The 20,616-nt window shown below is 42.8% G+C and overlaps 1 protein-coding gene across 1 annotated transcript in view; it reads right to left on the bottom strand.

Moving 5' to 3' along the window:
• DCC (DCC netrin 1 receptor) overlaps window positions 1–20,616 on the bottom strand; it is a 641,274-nt gene that overhangs the window by 18,837 nt on the left and 601,821 nt on the right. The window contains exons 24-27 of the mRNA XM_074856359.1: window positions 16,582–16,808; window positions 13,574–13,690; window positions 9,253–9,417; window positions 239–451 (exon numbers count right to left, since the gene is read on the bottom strand). Of these exons, the coding sequence (XP_074712460.1) occupies window positions 239–451; window positions 9,253–9,417; window positions 13,574–13,690; window positions 16,582–16,808 (722 nt within the window). The remainder of the gene's footprint in view (window positions 1–238; window positions 452–9,252; window positions 9,418–13,573; window positions 13,691–16,581; window positions 16,809–20,616) is intronic.

Below are 20,616 nucleotides of genomic sequence, written 5' to 3'. Positions count from 1 at the left end.
CACTTACTTGTTAACTCTGATTTTAAGATATTGCCTTGTCCTGAATTTTTATTCCAGATTGTCAGAATGAAATACTGGATTATTATCATAAAAGTGTATATACCCAGTTTCCATTCTGTGTGCACTTACAGATATTTCTTCAAGGTATGGGACAGCCTTGTGCTCTCTATTTTCTCACGAATTGCAAGTCAGTGCTTCGGATGGGTTTTACTGGAGACGGTTCCCCCGTCACTCTTACCTGTTTGAGACAGAAGTGGTGTATAAGGGACTTTCGGTTCTATTGCACTCATGGGCGGAGGTAGCAAGGGGTTGGCAAAGCTGCGGAGAGGGTGAGTAGGGCGGACGCAGGCGGTGGGGATGGTTCTGCTCGGGGCATCCTCGCTGTTGGAGTGCTCAGGCTGCGTCTGCGGCAGCAAGGACGGCTGCTGTGGTGCTGGTCCTTCGTTAACAGCTGCAGGAGAACAGTCCAAAAAAAAAAAAGAAAAAAAGGAAACCAACGGACTATTATTGATGTATTTTTTATGTTCCATTTCCTACTTTTATGGTCATTTTCAACAGAAGGGACAGCGTTAGACTCCACCCTCCAAGAAGGTGCAGGAAATGTGTGAACAGTTCCATCACAAGTTATTGGCAGATGAATTAAAAAGCAGATGTTGCTCAGAGTGGCCGTGTGCCATTTGAAGCTCAAAACATCTTCCTTTAAAAAAAAAAAAACCAAACCAACAAACCCCAAGCATGATATTTTTATCTCCTTCTCTCTATCTTTCCTCTCTATGTGCTTTTAAATATTAAAAATCAATAAATACATTAATACATCATACGGAGATTGAAACAAGGTATGACTATGGAAACTCGTTATGTTCAGCATGACGGTACTCTTCCAGTCATAGTGGAGAAAAGCTGGAGACAAAGAAAGAAATTAATTTCCCCATAACCAATCACCAATATTGTTTTTCTTGAGACAGCTGTAACATTTAGTGTGCCAAAGCAGTAGGCTGCTGCTTTATTAGCCTATATACAAAGTCAATTCTTCAGAGATTTAAATGTTCCATGGCAACCTTCTAATATAAAAGACAGCTTCCCTACGTTTGGCTGTGTTTCTTAAAAGAAGTTTTCAGTATCAACCTCTGTCATGGACTTTCCATGCTAGAAAACAGATGCAAAGAGCTGAAGTATTAATGAAAACAAAGGCTGAGACAAACAGAAAAACCCTTTATTTCCACAGCCCTCTAGAAACTCATGTTGTACGCAAGCTATAAATTAAAGCATGATTTATGGTTGTATAGGAGTTCTCAGGATGTATACGGTCTCCAGTTTTGTCTAACATCACCGTGAATGCAGAAAAAGGTGATTTGTGAACTGAGTTCTCTTAAAACAGATTACATGCAAAATTTTCTACTGGCGTAGTCTAAAATCAGAGTATCTTCTACGGAGCGTGTACAGTGAAGATGTTGCGTAGGAGGAGGGATGGAAGAAGACAGCAAGAGAGCTGGGGATGAGTCTCTTTAACCAAGTAGTAAGCAATAGGACAAGAGGTAATGGCCTCAAATTGCGCCAGGGAAGGTTTAGACTAGATATTAGGAAGTATTTCTTTACAGAACGGGTTGTTAGGTGTTGGAATGGGCTGCCCAGGGCAGGGGGGGAGTCCCCATCCCTGGAGGGGTTGAAGAGTCGGGTTGACCCAGCGCTGAGGGATCTGGTGGAGTTGGGAACTGTCAATGTTAGGTTAATGGTTGGACTGGATGATCTTCAAGGTCTTCTCCAATCTAGACGATTCTGTGATGCACGCTCGCACATCCCAATGGCGTTGCCCAGATTTACGGCGCTGCTCTTCACCTAACACGGACTCTTGAAGAGAAACTCACTGCTGCTGTTTACACCGGGAAACGCTACTGTACCACATTATTCAGGCTTTAAGAAGTTTAAGAAAATAAACAAAGAGAGAAAAAAGAACTGCAAAGAAACCAGATTATTTTGTTCTTGTAAGGGAGCTGTATTTGGAATAAACTAAAATCTCTTCCTGACCACTATGCTTACCACAACAAGCCGAACTAATTAAGAATTAATTACAAGGAGGACTCAGAAGTGTAAGTCCGCTGCGGTGCTTTATGGACGGCAGCAAGAAGTTCATTTCCCCACGCCACCGGAAAGAGCCCGCCGCTGCTGTTTTGTTCCTACCGCAGGAGAAGAATAAGTGAATTGAACTGGCAACACCATCTTTTATCTTCTTTTCCAAATCCTGCATTGCGAGCGCTGTTGAGCTTCCTCAGAGCTCAGGTCCGTGGCCTCTCCCCGCTCCTGCCCCATCGCTCCAAGGAGCAGCCCTGGAGCAAGTTCTCCTCTTGGGGAGAGTGCCCGCAAAGCCTGACATTATTTGCAAGCAGAACAGTGGAAGGAAGGAAACTGGTTAGTGAAGAGCCTGATCACAACAGGAACTTACTTAATTTGAGCACGTTAGTGTTGTCCAGTGTCTCCACGGTATCTATGCCAGCCAAGATGGCTCACAGCACAACACTTAATCAAGCAGGAAACAGAAATCTAGGAAAAGCTCAACCTTTTACTGAAGAAAACAACCTTTCTGACACATAGATATCAGACTTAGTTATTATACTGGGACCCAAAACGCTCCAGAGGATCTGGTTTCTTTCAAAGCCTGCTGCAACAACCAGAACTCATTGTGCAAATAACATGCAATTACACAGCCAAGTCAAATCTCAAGGCATTTTATAATAATTAATGTCAAAGTATATAAGTAATTACAACCTACTAAGTGGCAAAACAATTTTGAAAAATGGAAATGAGGATTTCTCCTCATTTCCACAGCCCCATTGCTTGTTCCTATGGCAATACCGCAGACATCCCTGGCAAAATTGCACACTGCGGATAGGAAACCAACTACAGGATCAGACCAAGGTCATAATCATCTACGGTTTGTAAAGTTTGCTCTTCTGTGGCTCATTTTCCTTGTTTTCACCTTCAAGGCTCTTTGCGTTATCATGCCATTGCCCTAGCTCTGCTTTTCCATTTCCTTCCTTGCCCAGCAGACCCCTCTCTTTTCTTCTCCAAGGACTAAAATTCTCCTTAAGGAGGCCAGAGATACTGAGGTTATTTGTAACAGGGTAGAGCAGGAATGATAATTTATAGCTTTTCCCACTCTTACTCACTGCCTACACATTCAATAAAGTGTCACAGCATGTTGCTGCTCTAGGCTACCATGGGCATTGGACTCTTCTCTCCCTTCACCCTGTCCTAGTCATAGTATGTGAGTCTCACAGAGGTATGCAACTGAGGTTACAATGGAGCAAATCCTTGGTGGGGTCTGGCTTAAAGTAAAAATAAAGCCTTTTGTCTATGCTCTCAGCCTCAAAACATCTTTCAACATGTTGGTCAAAGTCTTAACTTCCTATGGAGCCCACACTTTTCATTGTGGCCTTAAGGACAGTTCTTTTGAGAGGCTCTTGACCTCTTTGGAGAAATAAGGAAACCGGACACTTACTGCTCCTCGCCATCAAATACCTTCTTGGTATTTTCTGCAGCAGGGCTCTCAGATAACAAAGCTTTATCAGCTTTATCAGCTAGCATCAGCATAACGGTCTTTGCATTAAAAGTCTATTAAATTACTGCTTTACTGTATGGGTACGTTTTATCTTAAAGATTTAGTTGTAAAATCCGGAGACCTACATAGCCATTATTCCATAAAAGAGTTCGGGTTATCCTCTAGCTATTACTGAAGAGAAAGGTGTGATGACTCTATTAAAATTAGAAGCTAGAGTTGAGATTCAAATACTGAAGGTAGGTAGTCTAATGAAGGTGCTCCATGCTTGAGAAGACTTTTTTTCTAAAATAAGATGTGCATGCTTGCAAACATAATGAGAACCATCAATTTGCAATTCATGCAAGTCCCTGCAGGAGGAGAGGATGGATTGTTTATTTGAAGGATGGATGAAGATGAGCATATCACTACTGCTGCCTCCATCACCTACATCAATCCCCTGCCTAGCAGCCAGATATTTGCCTTCATACGCCTCAACAGAAGTGCCCAAGAATTCTGATTATTTCCACCGATCCAATTATCACCTTATTTTTTTTTACAGAAAGTAGACTCCCAACTGACCTTTAAGATGAAGCAGATAATACCAAGCTGCATTCCAGTTGTGATCTTTTGCTCTTGAATTTAGGAAAATATTTTGCTATACATGAAGATCTGTTCTAAAGCCCAGTAAAACCAATTAGGGTCTCATTGCTTTGGAGAAACCTTGGATAAAGCCCTCCTTGCATTCATTTCACATGTGAGGAACACTGAGAATAAGCTTGCTTTGAATTCCAGTGGCCATGGACACCGAGCAGAAGAATAAATATCGTGTACAGAGTCCTTTGGTCTTCCCTTTGTTTTTGCATAGTTGTTGGTTGGTACAATGCTGTTAAGCAGTTTAATGAATTTAGGTCTCTGAACATATTTTTACATTGTGTATCTTCTACCTAAGAAGTAACACTGGAAATGTTCCCACTTGGGTTTGTAGCTATTGGCTCTGCCACAGTCTGAGGTACTGAAAAAGTCAATGCGGATTGAAAACAAAAGGTCATAACAATTCAAAGTACGTGGTGGTGGATGGGGACTTAAAATGACTGAACTTTATTCCTTATCTACTAATGACTTTATAGTTTGGAACTTATACAGGTTGTAAATATCATGTGACCAAGACTATATACCCATATGATGCTGACAAGGCCTCTATTGCTGTTGGGATCTTTGGATGATATTATAGCACAACCACTAATAATTTTTTAGCATTTTATTGTCAGGTTACTACTCTCACGCAATTTTACGTACATCCCAAAGAATATTTTTGAGGAATACTTTAAAAAAATTACTAATCTAAAGCTGAATCATGGGAAAGTGGCAGAACCATTTTTAAACCATATGGGGTTAAATCCAAAGAATTACGTACTGAAAAAAACAAAACAAATTGCTTTGCTGATGATTCCATTTCTAGAGGAGAACAGAGGAAGTGAGGGGCTAAGCAGGACCCTACCCACAAGTCCAGTACAGCTCTCATCCCACTTCTGTGAGATGTTGCAACCCCTGCTGAACCCAAACCGGACTGTTGAATAAAAATTAGAATTTACACGAAGTCCAGAACGCAGCTTCTATGGTAGAAGGGATTTAAGGTTCCCAGCTGGATGAGCTCACTGCAGAGCCAGCTCCAAGAGGAAATGTGCTCAGGAAATATTTCCTTTAGTGCCTCTCACTTTAACAGATTAGTGTACGTAAAGTTATCTCCATTCCATAATACTTTTCTATGATAATCTCAAGCTATCAATATAATTGTTGTTTGATTGTTCTGGTTTACACAATTTTCCATCTTTCTTTTTAATACTAGAAAATAATATCTCTTTATTTTTAAAAATACATACTTTCTAAACGTGCCCAAGTTTTCATCGTGTGGAGTGTTGGGGCAATACACCGATGCCTCTAAAAACGGTGCTGTTAGATCAGCCGTAGTGTTTAGGGTGAGCCTGATGAAAAGTGCTCTGCCTCCTGTAAAAGTGTGATCAGGATGGGACCACAACCTAGATCTGTTCATGCTGACCTGTGTGTGGATGGGGATGGGGCAGGATGGGGCTGGGACCACCTCAGTACCTTCCAAGTGGGAGATGGTTTCCTCCAGCTCTCGTCTTTCCCTACTGGAGTCTCTGATAGCTCGGCATCTCCAGTAGTTGTGGTAGAGGAAAAAACAAGAGCATCTTCTCTCTTCATAGAAATACAGACTGGTTTGGGTTGGAAGGGACCTTAAAGCCCACCCAGTGCCACCCCACTCCCCCGGGCAGGGACACCTTCCACTAGCCCAGGTTGCCCAAAGCCCCGTCCAACCTGGCCTTGAACCCTTCTAGGGAGGGGGCAGCCACAGCTTCTCTGGGCAACCTGTGCCAGGGCCTCACCACCCTCACAGGGAAGAATTTCTTCCTTAGGTCTCATCTAAATCTCCCCTCTTTCCGTTTAAAGCCATTGCCCCTCGTGTTATCCCTACATGCCCTTCCTTCTGTAACACACGGCAAACTAGGCACGTCACCATCTTCTCCTAGCTGCCTTGATAAAATTCTAAGCAGCGGGTGCGACAGAGCTCTGGAGAAGCCTGGAGGAGAAGGCAAGCCACGGGAAGGATTGCTGACCAGACAACAGGCATTTTATTATAGCTCAGAGAAGTTTTTTGTCTGGAAAAAAATTATATTTAACCATCGGATTTTATGGCTGGTAGTCAAACAGGCAAGATGGCTTATTATTCAAGCTCTAGCTGGGGCCTGACTCTCCTTTCCATTTTTTTCCATTTCCTCTTCAGCAGAACATTTGTCCTAAAGACAAGTTGCAGCACTCCAATTTTTGGGTCAATGAAAAAGGCCTTCAGAACCAGAAGAAAGTGTTCAAGCACTGCCTGTATGACAGGATGCCAAGCAACACCCTCGCTAATGGCACGGTGTATGATTTATTCAGGGATTGCTACATCTTGATCAATAGGGTGCTCGGTCATGCAGTACTGCAGGTAGGCTCTGTCTCAGAGGAATTATTGCTGGGTATTTTTTTTTTTCAGACACAGCTGCAATTGGTCAAGTATCAAGTGAATTTTTCATCACTGAGGGGTAAAACACACACAAAAAAGCTTTACGTATTGTCTCTGCAGTCTCTTTAACTGCGAGTTGCTCTCAACCGCATGATCATGGAAACAGCCCCCAAAACAAACAAACAAACTCAAAGCGTTAAGAGTAATTTCGTTGATCTATCCCCATTCTCTGCTGCAGCGGGGTGGTCGGTGAGGCAGTGGGGGGTGAGCCACGAATGAAGCAGCTGCTTTTCGGTCGGATGCGCTGGAGATTGACCGCTCTTCCAGATGGGCTGACATCGCCAGCGCTGGCATCAACAGCACCGGTGCTGAGAAAAGCTTCAGGCATCATATTAGAAATGTACTTTTATATCCCTTCATCCCTCCTCGGACTGAAAAGTAATGAACACTGCCATTATATAAACCCAGTGAACTGCTTGGCTGGTTCTGACAGTGTCAAGTGCCACTAGAAAACAAACACTATTTCCACGTCCTTGTCTGTGCCTTCGCTTCGTTGCCGTGGTGGTGAAAATGTAAGGCACAGCGAAGGAAGAGAATATTTCATTTGGAGGCATTTTCTATGATCTGGGAGCTTTGGGAGTCAATAGCCTTCACCAGAGAGCACAAGGTTGCAACAGGTTGTCATTGCACGTTGTAACGGGCTTAGATAATTTTCAAAATACCATGCAGCCTTGATTACCCAGACCTCAATAATCTGAAATAGCCGTTAGGCAAACAAGGCTACATCCACTGCTTTTGAATTATTTAATGGGAAATTTCCCAAATTATCTGAAATCTTCACTGCTTGAGCTTTTTCAAGGCCCATCAGGTCTTCTGAATAATTAAAGCTGGTTCATACTCAAGCTTCTTGCAGAAAACTTTTGTGTATTAGCAATCTTCTGTGCAAGTCTCAAGCGTGCCACACTTGAAAGGCTTGGGCAAACCCGTACCTTTCTATACAGACCTACCCCCAGAACTGCCTTTGGATCCAACAGGATTTCAAAGACATTCCTCTGTTTGAAAATCTCATCTCCAGACTACTACAGGTGTAAAGTGAGTGGCTGCTTCAGGCAGAAGCTGAATGCACCAGGGATGTGTGATTTTGGGGGGGGTCCCAGCCACTGCTCTGTACAGTATTTACCAGCTGAGCTGCCTGCACCCTCGAGGCATCAGCAGAACTTGGGAAACCTCCCCCACTTTCACAGCTGGACTTTGGATCTGAGGACTGAAGATGCTCAGGTCCTTTATCAGCAGGTCAGGATGATGACGACTGAGCAAAAAATTCAATCTTGTTTTTTTGCTTCTATCTCCGTGATGAGGCACACGATAGATAATTTTATTTTTATTCCCCAACATCTAACGTATGGCAGGCAAGAAACTGAATCTACTTTGTTTCCGTGCGTTGCATCTGTGGTGGGTTTGGTATTAATTTAAGCAGCAGATCAAAACCTGATTATGCAAGCGAGGCCCTCCGGAGAAAATTGCCATCTAGCTTTGAAAAGAACTCAGCAACCACACTGAAGAGAGGGGAAATGGCATTAGGGGGATGACTAGAACACCTGAACCCACCTTTTACCTACAATCCCACCACTGGATTTCAATCACCGGTCCCCGAGGACCTGTCTGAACTGACTGAAAGCAACAATCAAATAGGAGGAAAAATCAGTCATTTCAAGATGAGCTCCCCGTGGACCAGCAGCACAGACTCTCCGCGATGTGAAAAAAATAGGTGTACCAGATTGACATTAATCTGTCAATAATTCAGACTTGATATGCAGTAGAGTTAAGGGAGAATGATAGGAAAATATGAGCCCTCCAACTATAATTAATATGCCAGAGCACGCTCGTTAGGCTCAAACAAAGAACAGATGGCTGCCGGTGCGGCTGAGGCTTACAAGGAAGTCGTGAAGGTGAGGCTGGGGGCTCGCGCTGCGTGCGTGTGCTTCCCCCCGATCGTGGTGAGGTGAGGAATAGTTATGGGAGCACACAAAACACCAATCTATTACTGCAGAGGAGCAAATGGGAATTAGAGAGCTCGCTCCAGAGAACAGACGAGGGGTGCGAGACGGGATAATGCTATTCACATGTGTAAAAGGATCTCGGAGAGGAACAAAAATCTCTTTTTCTACGTTCTCTATGCCCGCTACAATCGAATCAAGAAACAATTGGCTTAAATTTTAGCAAGTTAGATATTGAAGAAAATGTTTCTAGCAGCGAGGGCAGCTAAGCCTGGGAAGACACTGTGTGGAGAGGTCGTGTAAGTGCTATCACGGATGATTTTCGTGAGTGATGATACTAGATTCTGCCTGAAGAAGAGCCCTTGAAGCCTGCATTTTTCTGGGAAGATCCTTATGAATAAAGCAAAGGAAATTAAAGTACAGTGAAATGCTTGACTAGACCTGCAGAAAAGACAGGATTGGATTAGAGATGCGGTGACTTTTAACTTTTAAGGCGTTCAGTACAGATTGGAAATTGCAACTGGAGCTGCTGTTGGAGAAGAGGCAGCCCACAGCCAGTTGCTGTTACCAGACCAAACTTCCCCTGGCGCCCAAAAACCATGGCAGCATCGTTTTTGTTGGGTAGAATTTATACGTCCCAGTGCCAGAAAGCAACTAATTTCCAAGCACTTTAACAGCAAAGAGGAGAAGAAAAGCACTGTACTGACTTCTTCCTGCTCCAAAGGTCCTGTCCACGGAGAGGGTCGGGAACGGCACCGGCCGAAGGGTGAACTGCGGGTGTGGGTATCCGCAGGTCGGGGACGGCAGGATCCCGGGGTACTGGGCGCTTTCTAGTGTTGGCACTGGAATGGCACTGACCACAGCTGAAAGGAAAGAAGAAGAGAGAGATTAAATGAGTGGTTTTGGAAAATTAAAAAAAAAAAAAAAGTCCTTAGAAGGTCATTAGGGAACCAGAAACGACGACATTTCCACAGCAAAGTACCCGAACGCTCGGTGTAAATCATGCTTCTGCCCGCAGAATCCACATCTGTATACAGAAATATGCCTCTTTGGATAATTGCAGGTGCACTCTGCAATTACTTATCTGTAAAATTAAACAGCTTTTTGTCTGTGTTCCAGCTACTCAGCCACATTTTGAGCGGTGCCTTATATCCCCTGGCAAATAAATGAGAAGGAATGGCTCGGGCAATTTCAGGGCTTGTTTCAGTTGTCTAAACCCAGGTCCCTGGTGCCATTTCTGATGCCTTAGGAGAGCCTGATGCCCTCAGGTGCTGTGCTGGGGGCATGTGGGCTCTTAAAACTCTTCCATCACCTCTGCCAGCTTCACCCCAACGTCCCTGACACCCTCGGATGTCCTCAACGTCACAGGACCCCCGTGTTTACCCATCAGCTGAGGCTGGCTGGGTGTCATTCCTCGCTCAGGAATGCCCAAGCCTGTAAGGAACGGGGGTGAGATGTGCCGGCAAAGCACTAGTCTGAAGTTGAAGTTGAGTTCTTAAGTTGAATTTAAGCTTTGATTTGAAAACCAGGATCACAGCGTGATGAATTCGGGCTTTCCTGTGAGTTATTGCCTTTATTTTCAACAATCAGTGCTTAAAGAGTGGGTGGTAATAACACTATACAAATCATAAATGTCTTTGTAGCTTTCAGGAAAAATTTAGAAACTCTCATTAAAGTTTTGCCCAGCTAAACAGTAAGCATTGAGGATAAGGTTTGGCTTACCGAGCACCTTTCACACATGAATTATAAACAACGTTGTAAACTTTAAGACAGTCATTACCACTACTTCTAGCTCCTACTACATCCATTACACAGTGGTGAAATGGGCTACCTGCCCAAGGTCACACAAGAAGTCACGGCAGTGCCAAGGCTTTACGAGGGTATTTTCAAGCGCGCGGCTTTCCGCGAGCCAACGCTGCGCTTCCAGAGGTAACGGGCAAGTGTGGAGGTGAAGAAAACTCATGAAGAAATGCTAACCTGGGTGATTTGAGCTTCAGAGTTGTCTGGGTTCAATTCACCCACTCTTAGAAGAGAATTTCTACTATTCAGGCATTTCATTTTGTCTGTGTAAGACATTTTTATTGACAATATTTATAACATTGCTGTTACAGTGAAAAATATCACTCTTTATTGAATCCTGTTAAAAACAACTTGTTTTTCAAAGTCCATTTCTCCATTTCTTTTTTTGGGTGTAGATACCAAGCGCTCTCATTTTTAAAATAAGACAGGATTACTATTCATTGCAGTACTCTATTGTAGAGAAGCCAGAGAAAAGGTAACATCAAACATTTTCAGCAAATCTTTGCAATTTCAAGCAGATATGACAACAAATCTGGTCTGTCATAGCCTGTCAGCAATTGAATTTGCACTTAATATTGATATACTAAGACACTGAACGCAGAAATTCCCTGACCAAATCATGGAGCTCCCTAAACACTGGTCTACATTTAAAATGTACTGTATCATGGAAAAAAAAAAAAAAAGCAGCACCCAAGAACAGCTTACAGAAATGACAAAGTAGGACAGTTTGAATTGTATTCAAGCACTCCAGAGGCTGCCAAAGCAACTGAGTTGATATGTTCATATTTCCCTGAAAAAAAGAAAGAATTGTGATTTTCTGCCATTTTAGGGAGGGGGATAAAGAGAAAAAATCTCCCCACAAAACGTAGCAGAAATCGGATTTATTCTGTGAGCATTTTATTTTTGTCTTCCATAAGTAAAGATTACAAAACAGAAAACAGGGGAAATACAGCTACAATACCTGAATGTGATACCCTGCAAAGACTTTCTCAATCATTTCTCTCTGTAAATACTCCTCTCCATACAACAGCCTTGGTGTTTGTGACTGCCTGTATTCCAGTAGCATTAGAGCCATCAAAGATATCACTAAAATCTTATCAAATTTCTCTGGTTTATGCTCCTTCCACTTCAGTAAGCAAAGGCGCATTATGGAGTATATTTGTTCTCAAAGACTGCAAATACTGATTGTTGAGAAGAGCGTGAATCCTTCCAGATTTGGTATTTTACAATTAATTGTATGTGTTTTTCACTTCAGAATTACAATGTTCCTTCTTCAATCTATTTAATCGCTCACTGCTGATGATTTCTTTCAGTATCAGGCAAACGGAGAGAAATTAATTAAAGTATCTAATCTGACAAAGCCTCAATTTTATCTTCCAGGGGAAAAAAAACATAGTCAACATAACTCAGCCTGCACAAATAAGGCTTCTATAAAGCTGAGTTTAATTATTTGCAAACAATCATAATATGCTGTTGTTGTAGATTAGATTGATACTGTTGAAAATACAAATAGAAAAGAGGACATCATTCCTCAAAGTGCAGCATATGGCTGAAAAAAATGGATAGGTTTAAGAGCGCTTTTATCTATAAGGTGTAGAACAATGTTGACTTGACTTTTACTTAACTAACGCTGCTACTGACCCATCCTAATTACAATTGATTTGGGTCTGATTTTGCTTACACCACTCCAAGTCTATTTATTTTCTTGGACTGTTGCTCTCCTTTGACCCAGGCCAAGCTAGGAGGAATCCCACTGAAAAAAAGGGCAAATTGCCCAATTGTGAGATTACTGTGGTTACAAGATGGGAATATTTCCCAGGACACGGCCAGCTGGTGTAAGAGCTTCCTCTGCCTCAACCCAGAGTCCTTTCTTCCAGGTCAAAAAGAGGGTGGAGACTGAAATGTGGTGCTATGTCCAGCCTAACATGTGAAGAACTGGAATTCAGTCTCTCCCGGGGCACCCTTGCAAGGGCTGGGTGCTGAGGCTGAGCAGCATGACCTGAATTGCACCCATAACGAACACAAATTACAGGAACCAATACTGCTCCTCCTAAGTAATTTACTGAACAAAGCCATGGTAGGTTATTCCCTCTCCTCTCCTTCATTCTGTTCCTTCTATTTTTTTTTTTTTTTTTAATATATCATTTGTGACGTGCCCTTCCACAAACCTACAAATAGGCACTTATATTTAACCCATCAGAGCTAAACAGAAATTTTGTGATGAAATGGATTTCTGTCAGTATATGCTCAATTTTCTTACCTCAGACTATTTACACAGCTATACCAATTCCTACAGATTTTTGATCAGATCTATTCTATGAGGTCAAAGGTAGAACTTCTAGCTAAAAGCTGAGAGCCACCAAAAGACTGATCAGAGGAAAGGTGGAGACCCAAAGCCTCATCCTCCACCGGGAACTTGATCAGTGCCAAACCCTCTCTCCGGTGCCTGCAGGCTCTCAATTATCCCTTTCTTTTGCTCAGATGTGAAACAAGGTCACTTCAGAAATTCTGAGAAGTTCTGCAGGATGGGAGAACCTATCTAATGCTCTCCAGCCTTTCTGTGTACTTTGTTGCTTTGAAAAAGATGCACTTCATCTATGAAATTTGTTCAATGATAAATGCACTGTGGTCACTAAAATGTAACACCTATTAAAAATATCTTTTCTCCTCATTTATGTGGCTTTATAAGAGAGCTGCACCATATGAAAAAAACATAGGTTTTTAATGTGTGTGGCCAACTACACTAGACAAAAGAAAATATAGCATAAAACTGCAATAACGTCCAGCTGATTGTAATTATTAATAATAGTAATAACATCACAATTTACATCTGTGTATTGCAAAGCCTTGTGCTCTGGCAGCTTGAACCCTTACCCCTGTTTTTAAAGTTTTATAGCAGGGAGAGAGAGGAAATTATCCATCACTATCCACCTGGTAAAAATAGAAACGATGGCTCTTAGGCTTAGCCTGGGCTGAGTCTAGCAGAAGTATGATTACTGAACTCTCTCCGTGGTTTTTCCACTGATGCGTTGTGAAGCCCTGGCAAGTTTCCAGGCCTTATTTTTTTTTTTTTTTTTTAGACAACGAAAACATTGCTGATGTTATTTAACTTCATGAGGCATAACTAGATCATATTTGAAAGATCGTGTGAGATCTTCAGCTGAGTGAGTATGGCTTGGGGGGTGCAGAAAGGGGCTGGGAGAAGGTCCCAGTACTCACGAGGGTTGTTTGGTTGTGAATCCATGGGGATCATGAGCTTGGCACGGGTGGCTCTGCGGGCAGCAAGTGAGCGCTCTAACGTGGACATGCTGCTTCCAACATCTTCTGTCTCAGGACCTAGAGAAAAACAACGCAGTGGCTTAGTTGAAAATGCTGTAAATGAATCATAGAATCACAGAATGGTTGGGGTTGGAAGGGACCTTAAAGATCATCTAGTTCCAACCCCCCTGCCACGGGCAGACACACCTTCCACTAGCCCAGGTTGCCCAAAGCCCCGTCCAACCTGGCCTTGAACCCTTCCAGGGAGGGGGCAGCCACAGCTTCTCTGGGCAACCTGTGCCAGGGCCTCACCACCCTCACAGGGAAGAATTTCTTCCTTACATCTCATCTAAATCTCCCCTCTTTCTGTTTAAACCCATTCCCCCTCATCCTATCCCTACACCCCCCAATCAAGAGTCCCTCCCCCCTTTCCTGTAGCCCCTTTCAGTCCTGGGAGGCCGCTCTAAGGTCTCCCCAGAACCTTCTCTTCTCCAGCTGAACCCCCCCAAATCTCTCAGCCTGTCCTCACAGGGGAGCTGCTCCAGCCCCCTGATCTCTTCACCTTATATCTCACAAAAAGATCAATAGGCTTTTTAGGATTCAGTTATTTTAACCGATCATTAAATGTCACCCCTGCAAAGAGCTGCACAGACTTTTGGCTGCCTTTTCTGAATAAAATTATTGTTTGCATTTTTCTGTAAGAGAATTAAGATATCATGTCCCCTTTTTCTTTGTCTCTGAAATTATCCTGAAAACACCACTCACTTCATAAAAATATGACATTTTCCTTGTAACTACCCTGTTATAAACTTATTTTAAGAATCAAGCATCAAGACCAGAAAAATGCTGCATAAGTGCAGGTATCTACAACTCCTGTCAGCCAAAAACTGGCCTTTGAAATACATCTGAAGGGTGAAAACGACCGTCCTTGTCAGATGCCACCAAGTTCTAAGTCTTGATTGTCCAGACTATAGACCCAGTAATTCACAGTGGCTCCTCCAGCCTGTGCATCTTGGTTTTTTTTCTACAGAAACCATGGCAAGTTAAAGATTTGCCTGGATCTTCCCCTTATTTGGTCCACACCTTGCACATCTGCCTCGATCAGAGAGCTGAGATACGCTGCCTAATGTCCAGTCCAATTTAAAACTGTCCCAGCAGCTACATATATTAGACTCTCTGTTTAGGTATTGAAATATGGATGCTTGAATTTAGTCACGTTAGTATAGAATATTTGAAGTATTTAAAGATTCTAGAGGTTACACTGGTCAGAAGAAAAGTGTGCTTGGAAGTGGATGTTTGGTGGCATGAATTGCAATGGAAAAAAAGCTGTATTTCTCTCTTCATACTTTGTCTCACATGAACCTTATATTTATGTTAGTTTTGCTATTTTAATAAACCATGGATGAAATCAGTTTGATACTGTCATACAGGTAAGCTTAAGACCCACTCAGACTATTCATCTCTGATGTATCCAAGTAAACGCATATTCCTTAAAAAAAAAAAAGATTTGCATGAAAAGACTATTTTTTTTTTTTTTCCCCCAAATCACTCTTCTCTGAATTGCAGGACTGAAATGCCAAGTCTTCTATCGATGGCCATTCAAAGAGCTAATTGCTAGTGAAAAGCCACGGGCAGTATTACTGAACTGTGGATTACAGAATGGAGAGAACATAAAGGCATTTATTTACGGTCCAAGATGTTTACACATAAAACATCCAGCCCAGCCTTTGTCATTAACTTGCTCATATGCTGTGATGACTTCCTACCACGCACTCGATTGCAAGCCTACTGCAATCAATGGAGCTCTCACATTGATCTTTCTAGGCCCTGGATCAGCTCTCCTGATCACCAGCAATATCTGTTTAGGCAGAGGGAATCTTCTGGTAGTGTTTTCCCAATGTCTGATATAACGAGGACCTTTGCGTTAAAACCAACAGAAATCATTGTCGTAATTTTCTTCTACATAGTAAACTCTCAGCCCAAACCACAATGTCAGAAAAAGAAAATTAGATTCATTTAGAAATTTGAAAACTGCTCCTTTTAAACTTTTCTTCCCCTGCAAAAACAGGAGCTACAGAACAGGGATAAAACCAGCAGTGGCATCTGAAAAAGTCACCTTCATTACTTACAGCCCCAACCGATATTCTGGAGTTATTTCACTCCGTCACCCACAAGCAATGTGTTCCTGATGAACTCAAGACAAATTCATCCCCCTCTGTACACGCCACCTGCCTCTCCCAAGACTTTCTATCATTATGGTGGAAAAAATGTTATCAGCTCAAGTGAAACCTGTGATGTGCTGTGTGCACTAAGGTTAAAAAAAGGAGGAGGAAACTTCACCGAAACCATATTTTTCTTACAGAATGTCTACCTTCATATCTGTAAGTTTTCTCAGTCTCCCTGGCCCAAATTCTGCTCCTGGTGATGCTGCTGACCTTCTTCCTAATCACGTTTTCCCTCGGCTCCATTTTTCATTTCTTTTTTTCCCCCCTTACTTCTCCATGCCTCCTCTCTTTCCTCTCCTTTTCTCTTTGCATGGTATGCAAATTCGATAACATTTGACTTCCAGTTGAATTCCTGAACTTCAAAAATTAGAATGGTGTAAAAATCAAAACTGATGGGGTTTCCCCTACTTTGAAACCACTGCAAAAATCATCTAGGAACATCTCTCCCAGCACCCATAGCAGAGCTACAAATTCTTCCAGTTTCCTCCTGGATCTTGCCAGGTTTTGCCCTCTGTTAGAGACTCCCCATGCTGGACTGAAGTCACTAACCACCAATATTGAATTAATTTAAGTAAAATTTACATGTTGGTGATGGAGAAAAAAAAAAATGAGTATATGGAATGGGGTTGGACTAGATGACCTTTAAAGGTCCCTTCCAACCCAAACCATTCTATGATGCTGATTTCCCCACATCTAGAAGGGAAACCCAGCCAATTTCTGTCTCCTGCCCTCAGAGCCCCTCACCAGGTTGCGGGGTGCTCTTGCTCCCCAGCTGCGTTTCCGACTGGCTGTGGCTGACAGGGGTGATGTCCTGGCAGCTCTGCATCGGTGAGTCCCTTCCTGCAGGGTCCGAGCCCGTTGGCTTCTCGATGTTCTTCATCTCCATCTCCTCGTGATGTATCCACAAATCAGGGGGTCTCAGGTCCTTCTGGCTGCCCTTTCTTTTACCAGCGCTGTGGGTTGCACGTTTCCTGCAGCAAAGAAAGATCAAAAGTGACACGTAAGAATGTTTTTCCCCTTCACAAGACTACAAGAGTGATGTCTCCTCATTGGAGTCTTTCTAAGGAACCCCTCTGGTTGTGTCCTTCAAAGACACCAATTATCTTGGTGTGGTCCTATGTTTCTTGGAGTTTTCTCCAGGGGATGGGCCTAGGGCTCGGCAAGGTGGGTCTTTTTTTGCACCAACTGGTGTAGAAACTGGGGAAAACCACTCTTCCTGGAACAGAAGGGAAGTGTCCAGTTTCATCTCAGGAAGAGCAGCACTCGTGGAGGGTCTGCATCTAAAAACAGCGACTGAAAACTGCTGAGCGCGCTTCTACTGAGTTATGTGCATCTTAAACCTTCCATAACTGTGTGCAGCATATGTCGTATTTATTTAAATATACACTAAAGTAGTTTTTTTATTACAGAAAAGCTCAGAAATCCAGAGTAACATTTCCCAGAGCAACATTAAGTCTCTTCTCTTTATGCACAGGTATTACACGTTGGTGGGCCACCTCCCCTGGGGACGACACCGTGCCACGAGGGGATGGCCCTGCTCTGCTGCTCTCAGACTTTCACCTCCCCTCGACTACACAGGCTATTTATAACAAAATACACGTTTTTCTATTCTGAAGAAAAAATACGCTCCTTAAATATGGAGTAAAATGTCTAATTTACAGCTGTAGAGAAAGTCTTTCCAGAAATCTATCAATTTAAATTACTCTGAAAGAACAGTTTTCTGGCTTATTGTTAGTGTTTTTGCTCAATAATCCAAAAGAATTCTTACCCCTGGTTTTTAACTTTGTACATCTCAATGTACTTTGTGAAAGGAAAGTAATAATACTGTCCGCCAAGGAAAAGTAGAAATACTTGTGTATACAAAAAGCTGCTGGCAAATATTTTCAAATTCACGTGCACTTTCAGGTAACAAAAAAAGTAAACCTTGATTTCCAGGGGCACTGAGTGCCCTCAGCTACTTGTTACACCCGTCATATGCTCACCCCAAAAGACAGCTGTGCATCTCCTGAAGGGAAGGCTTTTTCCCAAATCCATGGAAAGCAATGCAAAACCTCTCCTAGTGTCCTGAGGACTTGTGCTTTACACATAATTTCACAGAATCACAGAATCATCTCGGTTGGAAAAGCCCTTGAAGATCATCCAGTCCAACCAGGAACCTCACACTGACCGTTCTCAACTCCACCAGATCCCTCAGCGCTGGGTCAACCCGACTCTTCAACCCCTCCAGGGATGGGGACTCCCCCCCTGCCCTGGGCAGCCCATTCCAACGCCCGACAACCCCTTCTGCAAAGAAATCCTTCCTAAGAGCCAGTCTGACCCTGCCCTGGCGCAGCTTGAGGCCATTCCCTCTTGTCCTGGCGCTGGTTCCTTGGCTCAAGAGACTCATCCCTCCTCTCTGCACCCTCCTGTCAGGGAGTTGTAGAGGGCCATGAGGTCTCCCCTCAGCCTCCTCTTCTCCACACTAAACCCCCCCAGTTCCCTCAGCCGCTCCCCATCACACCTGTGCTCCAGACCCTGCACCAGCTCCGTTGCCCTTCTCTGGACACGCTCGAGTCATTCAATGGCCTTTTTGGAGTGAGGGGCCCAAAACTGAACCCAGACATCGAGGGGTGGCCTCACCAGTGCCGAGCACAGGGGTAAGATCCCTTCCCTGTATTTGTGTAGGTGTGCTCACATAACTGCCCTTCCTATCACACGCCGCACGCAGGATTGTGGAAGGTGGCATGGGATTATTTTACCAAAAAAAGAGCTCGAGGAAATTTTAAACTTTAAGAAATTCCAATTGGTAGAATCAATTTCTGGTCTTTGCTAAATTTTCTCAGCCTGATCTAGAAAGCAGGAGATGCGTGTTACAACTACGTGCACCACCAAACATTTTGCTTTCGAGAGAAGGAACAAACACACCCAATAACTTAAAATGTCACCGAGGGAACAGCCCTGCCTCATCCCCAGAAGCTGATGGCAATGAGAGTTTAATTTAGCAGAACTATCGCAGTCCTCAAACTGCGAAAAACCCTTAAAGGCAGAAATTGTTTTAGGTCCTTTGAGTGGTTGGTACCCCAAAAGCTCTAAAGATTAATTTTCAAATGTGATCTGGAAAATTAGCGGTGGAGGCGAGGCTGGGGTTGTTCAGAGATTTTGGTTTACAGCCCACAAGAAATAAGCGTGTTGGCTTCTGGTCATAATTATTTCCTATGTTTAGTCTGTTACTTGCTAATTGCCAAAACTTAATAATTTAAAATGATAGTATTTCAAAGAACAGGAAAAAAAAACCAACCATGGAATAAAGTCAGTTCTTTAATGCCTTCTTGCACAGACCCAGTACCATCCTGATTAGCACCTACAAGAATAATTATGAGCACTTTCATTCAGACCTTAAGGTATAACCTGCCTGAAGTTAAAAATTCTTTCTGTCTCATTCAAAAAAAAAGACCATAATTTTGGTTCTAAACAAGGAATTACTTTCTTCACTTTGGGATACAGCAGCTTTTTTGTCACTTTCAATTGAAAATAATTCACTTCTCCAGGCTTGAGCTAGGCAAGAGAAATTTCAGCCCCAAAGTAATTTTATACACAACTCAAAACAGGGGGTTATAACGAATGTGTCATTCCAACCATAACTACAAACCCGCTACAGGAATGATATCATTTAAAAATATATGCAATGATCTAGCCCAGTTTGCATTGTTTTTTCTCACAAATTATTGATGTTCTGACAGCCCGTGAGTAGCAAATTGAATCAGAGCCAGGAATGCATACGAAAAGGTCATCAATAACAAATGAAAATAAATCCTCCCCTGGAACGTGTTGTTTAGAAAATACAGAAGTTGAGGCTCGGCCTCTGAAAACGCATCCACCCTCAATTTCAGAGGGAGGCAAGCTCTTTGCTGCACCAGACAAGCACATGACATCTATAGAAGACAAGTCATAAACGCTTCACCATCGGCTTCAAACCTCCGCTGCAGCGATGGAAAGCGATGCTTTGGAAGTTCATGTGGAGATTTACAGTGGGATTCAAATTTAGTCCATTACCCGTTTTATAACTGGAGCAGGGATGGGGAAGACAATGAGTTTGGAATTGAAAAACTGATCTCAGATGGCAGCGTTTTGTTGTTCAATTATTTTACAACATCCAACGCATCCAGCTTGCATACCACAATGATTTTTTTTTTTTTTTCTAAGGATGGATATAAAACCAGAGTTCAGCTCTGCCCTTAAAATATATATTATGGTCATGCAGTCTTGAAAAATGATAGAACTTACGCTGTACTTTCAAAATATATAAACTCTCTGGAGACAAAACTCTTTCTTGTTGTCTATAGTTTCCAGCACAACGCTCCCTGGGTCTTCAGCCATTATACAACACACCCATATAACTCCCAACAATATACACATGCTACACAGGATAATTTTTCAAATACTCCAGAGTGAGATTACTCTTCATTGCCTTCATTTTACAGTTACATTACCCCAGAGAAAACACTTAAGGTCGGTTTATTTTAGCCTAGTTTAGTTTTTTAACAACAGTTGAAGATGTCTCTATCTGAAGATCTCAGAAATAAACTGTTCTGGGCAAAACAAGTTTTTGCTTATAAAAAAACCAGGGGTAACCATCCAGTCCTGGCCTGATTGGATGGTCTTTACTGATGGAGCAGGGATGTTTTGGAGGCAGGACGCAGAAACAACGGTCCCATAAGCCGTAACCACGTCCTGCACGAACCCTGAGCCTCCTGCACTGCTGTTTGAAAAGCACTTTGAAGATACTCAACAATAAATGTG

Source organism: Strix uralensis, chromosome Z, assembly GCF_047716275.1.
Source record: "Strix uralensis isolate ZFMK-TIS-50842 chromosome Z, bStrUra1, whole genome shotgun sequence".
NCBI lineage: Eukaryota > Metazoa > Chordata > Aves > Strigiformes > Strigidae > Strix > Strix uralensis.
This window is presented reverse-complemented; position numbering and strand designations above follow the sequence as displayed.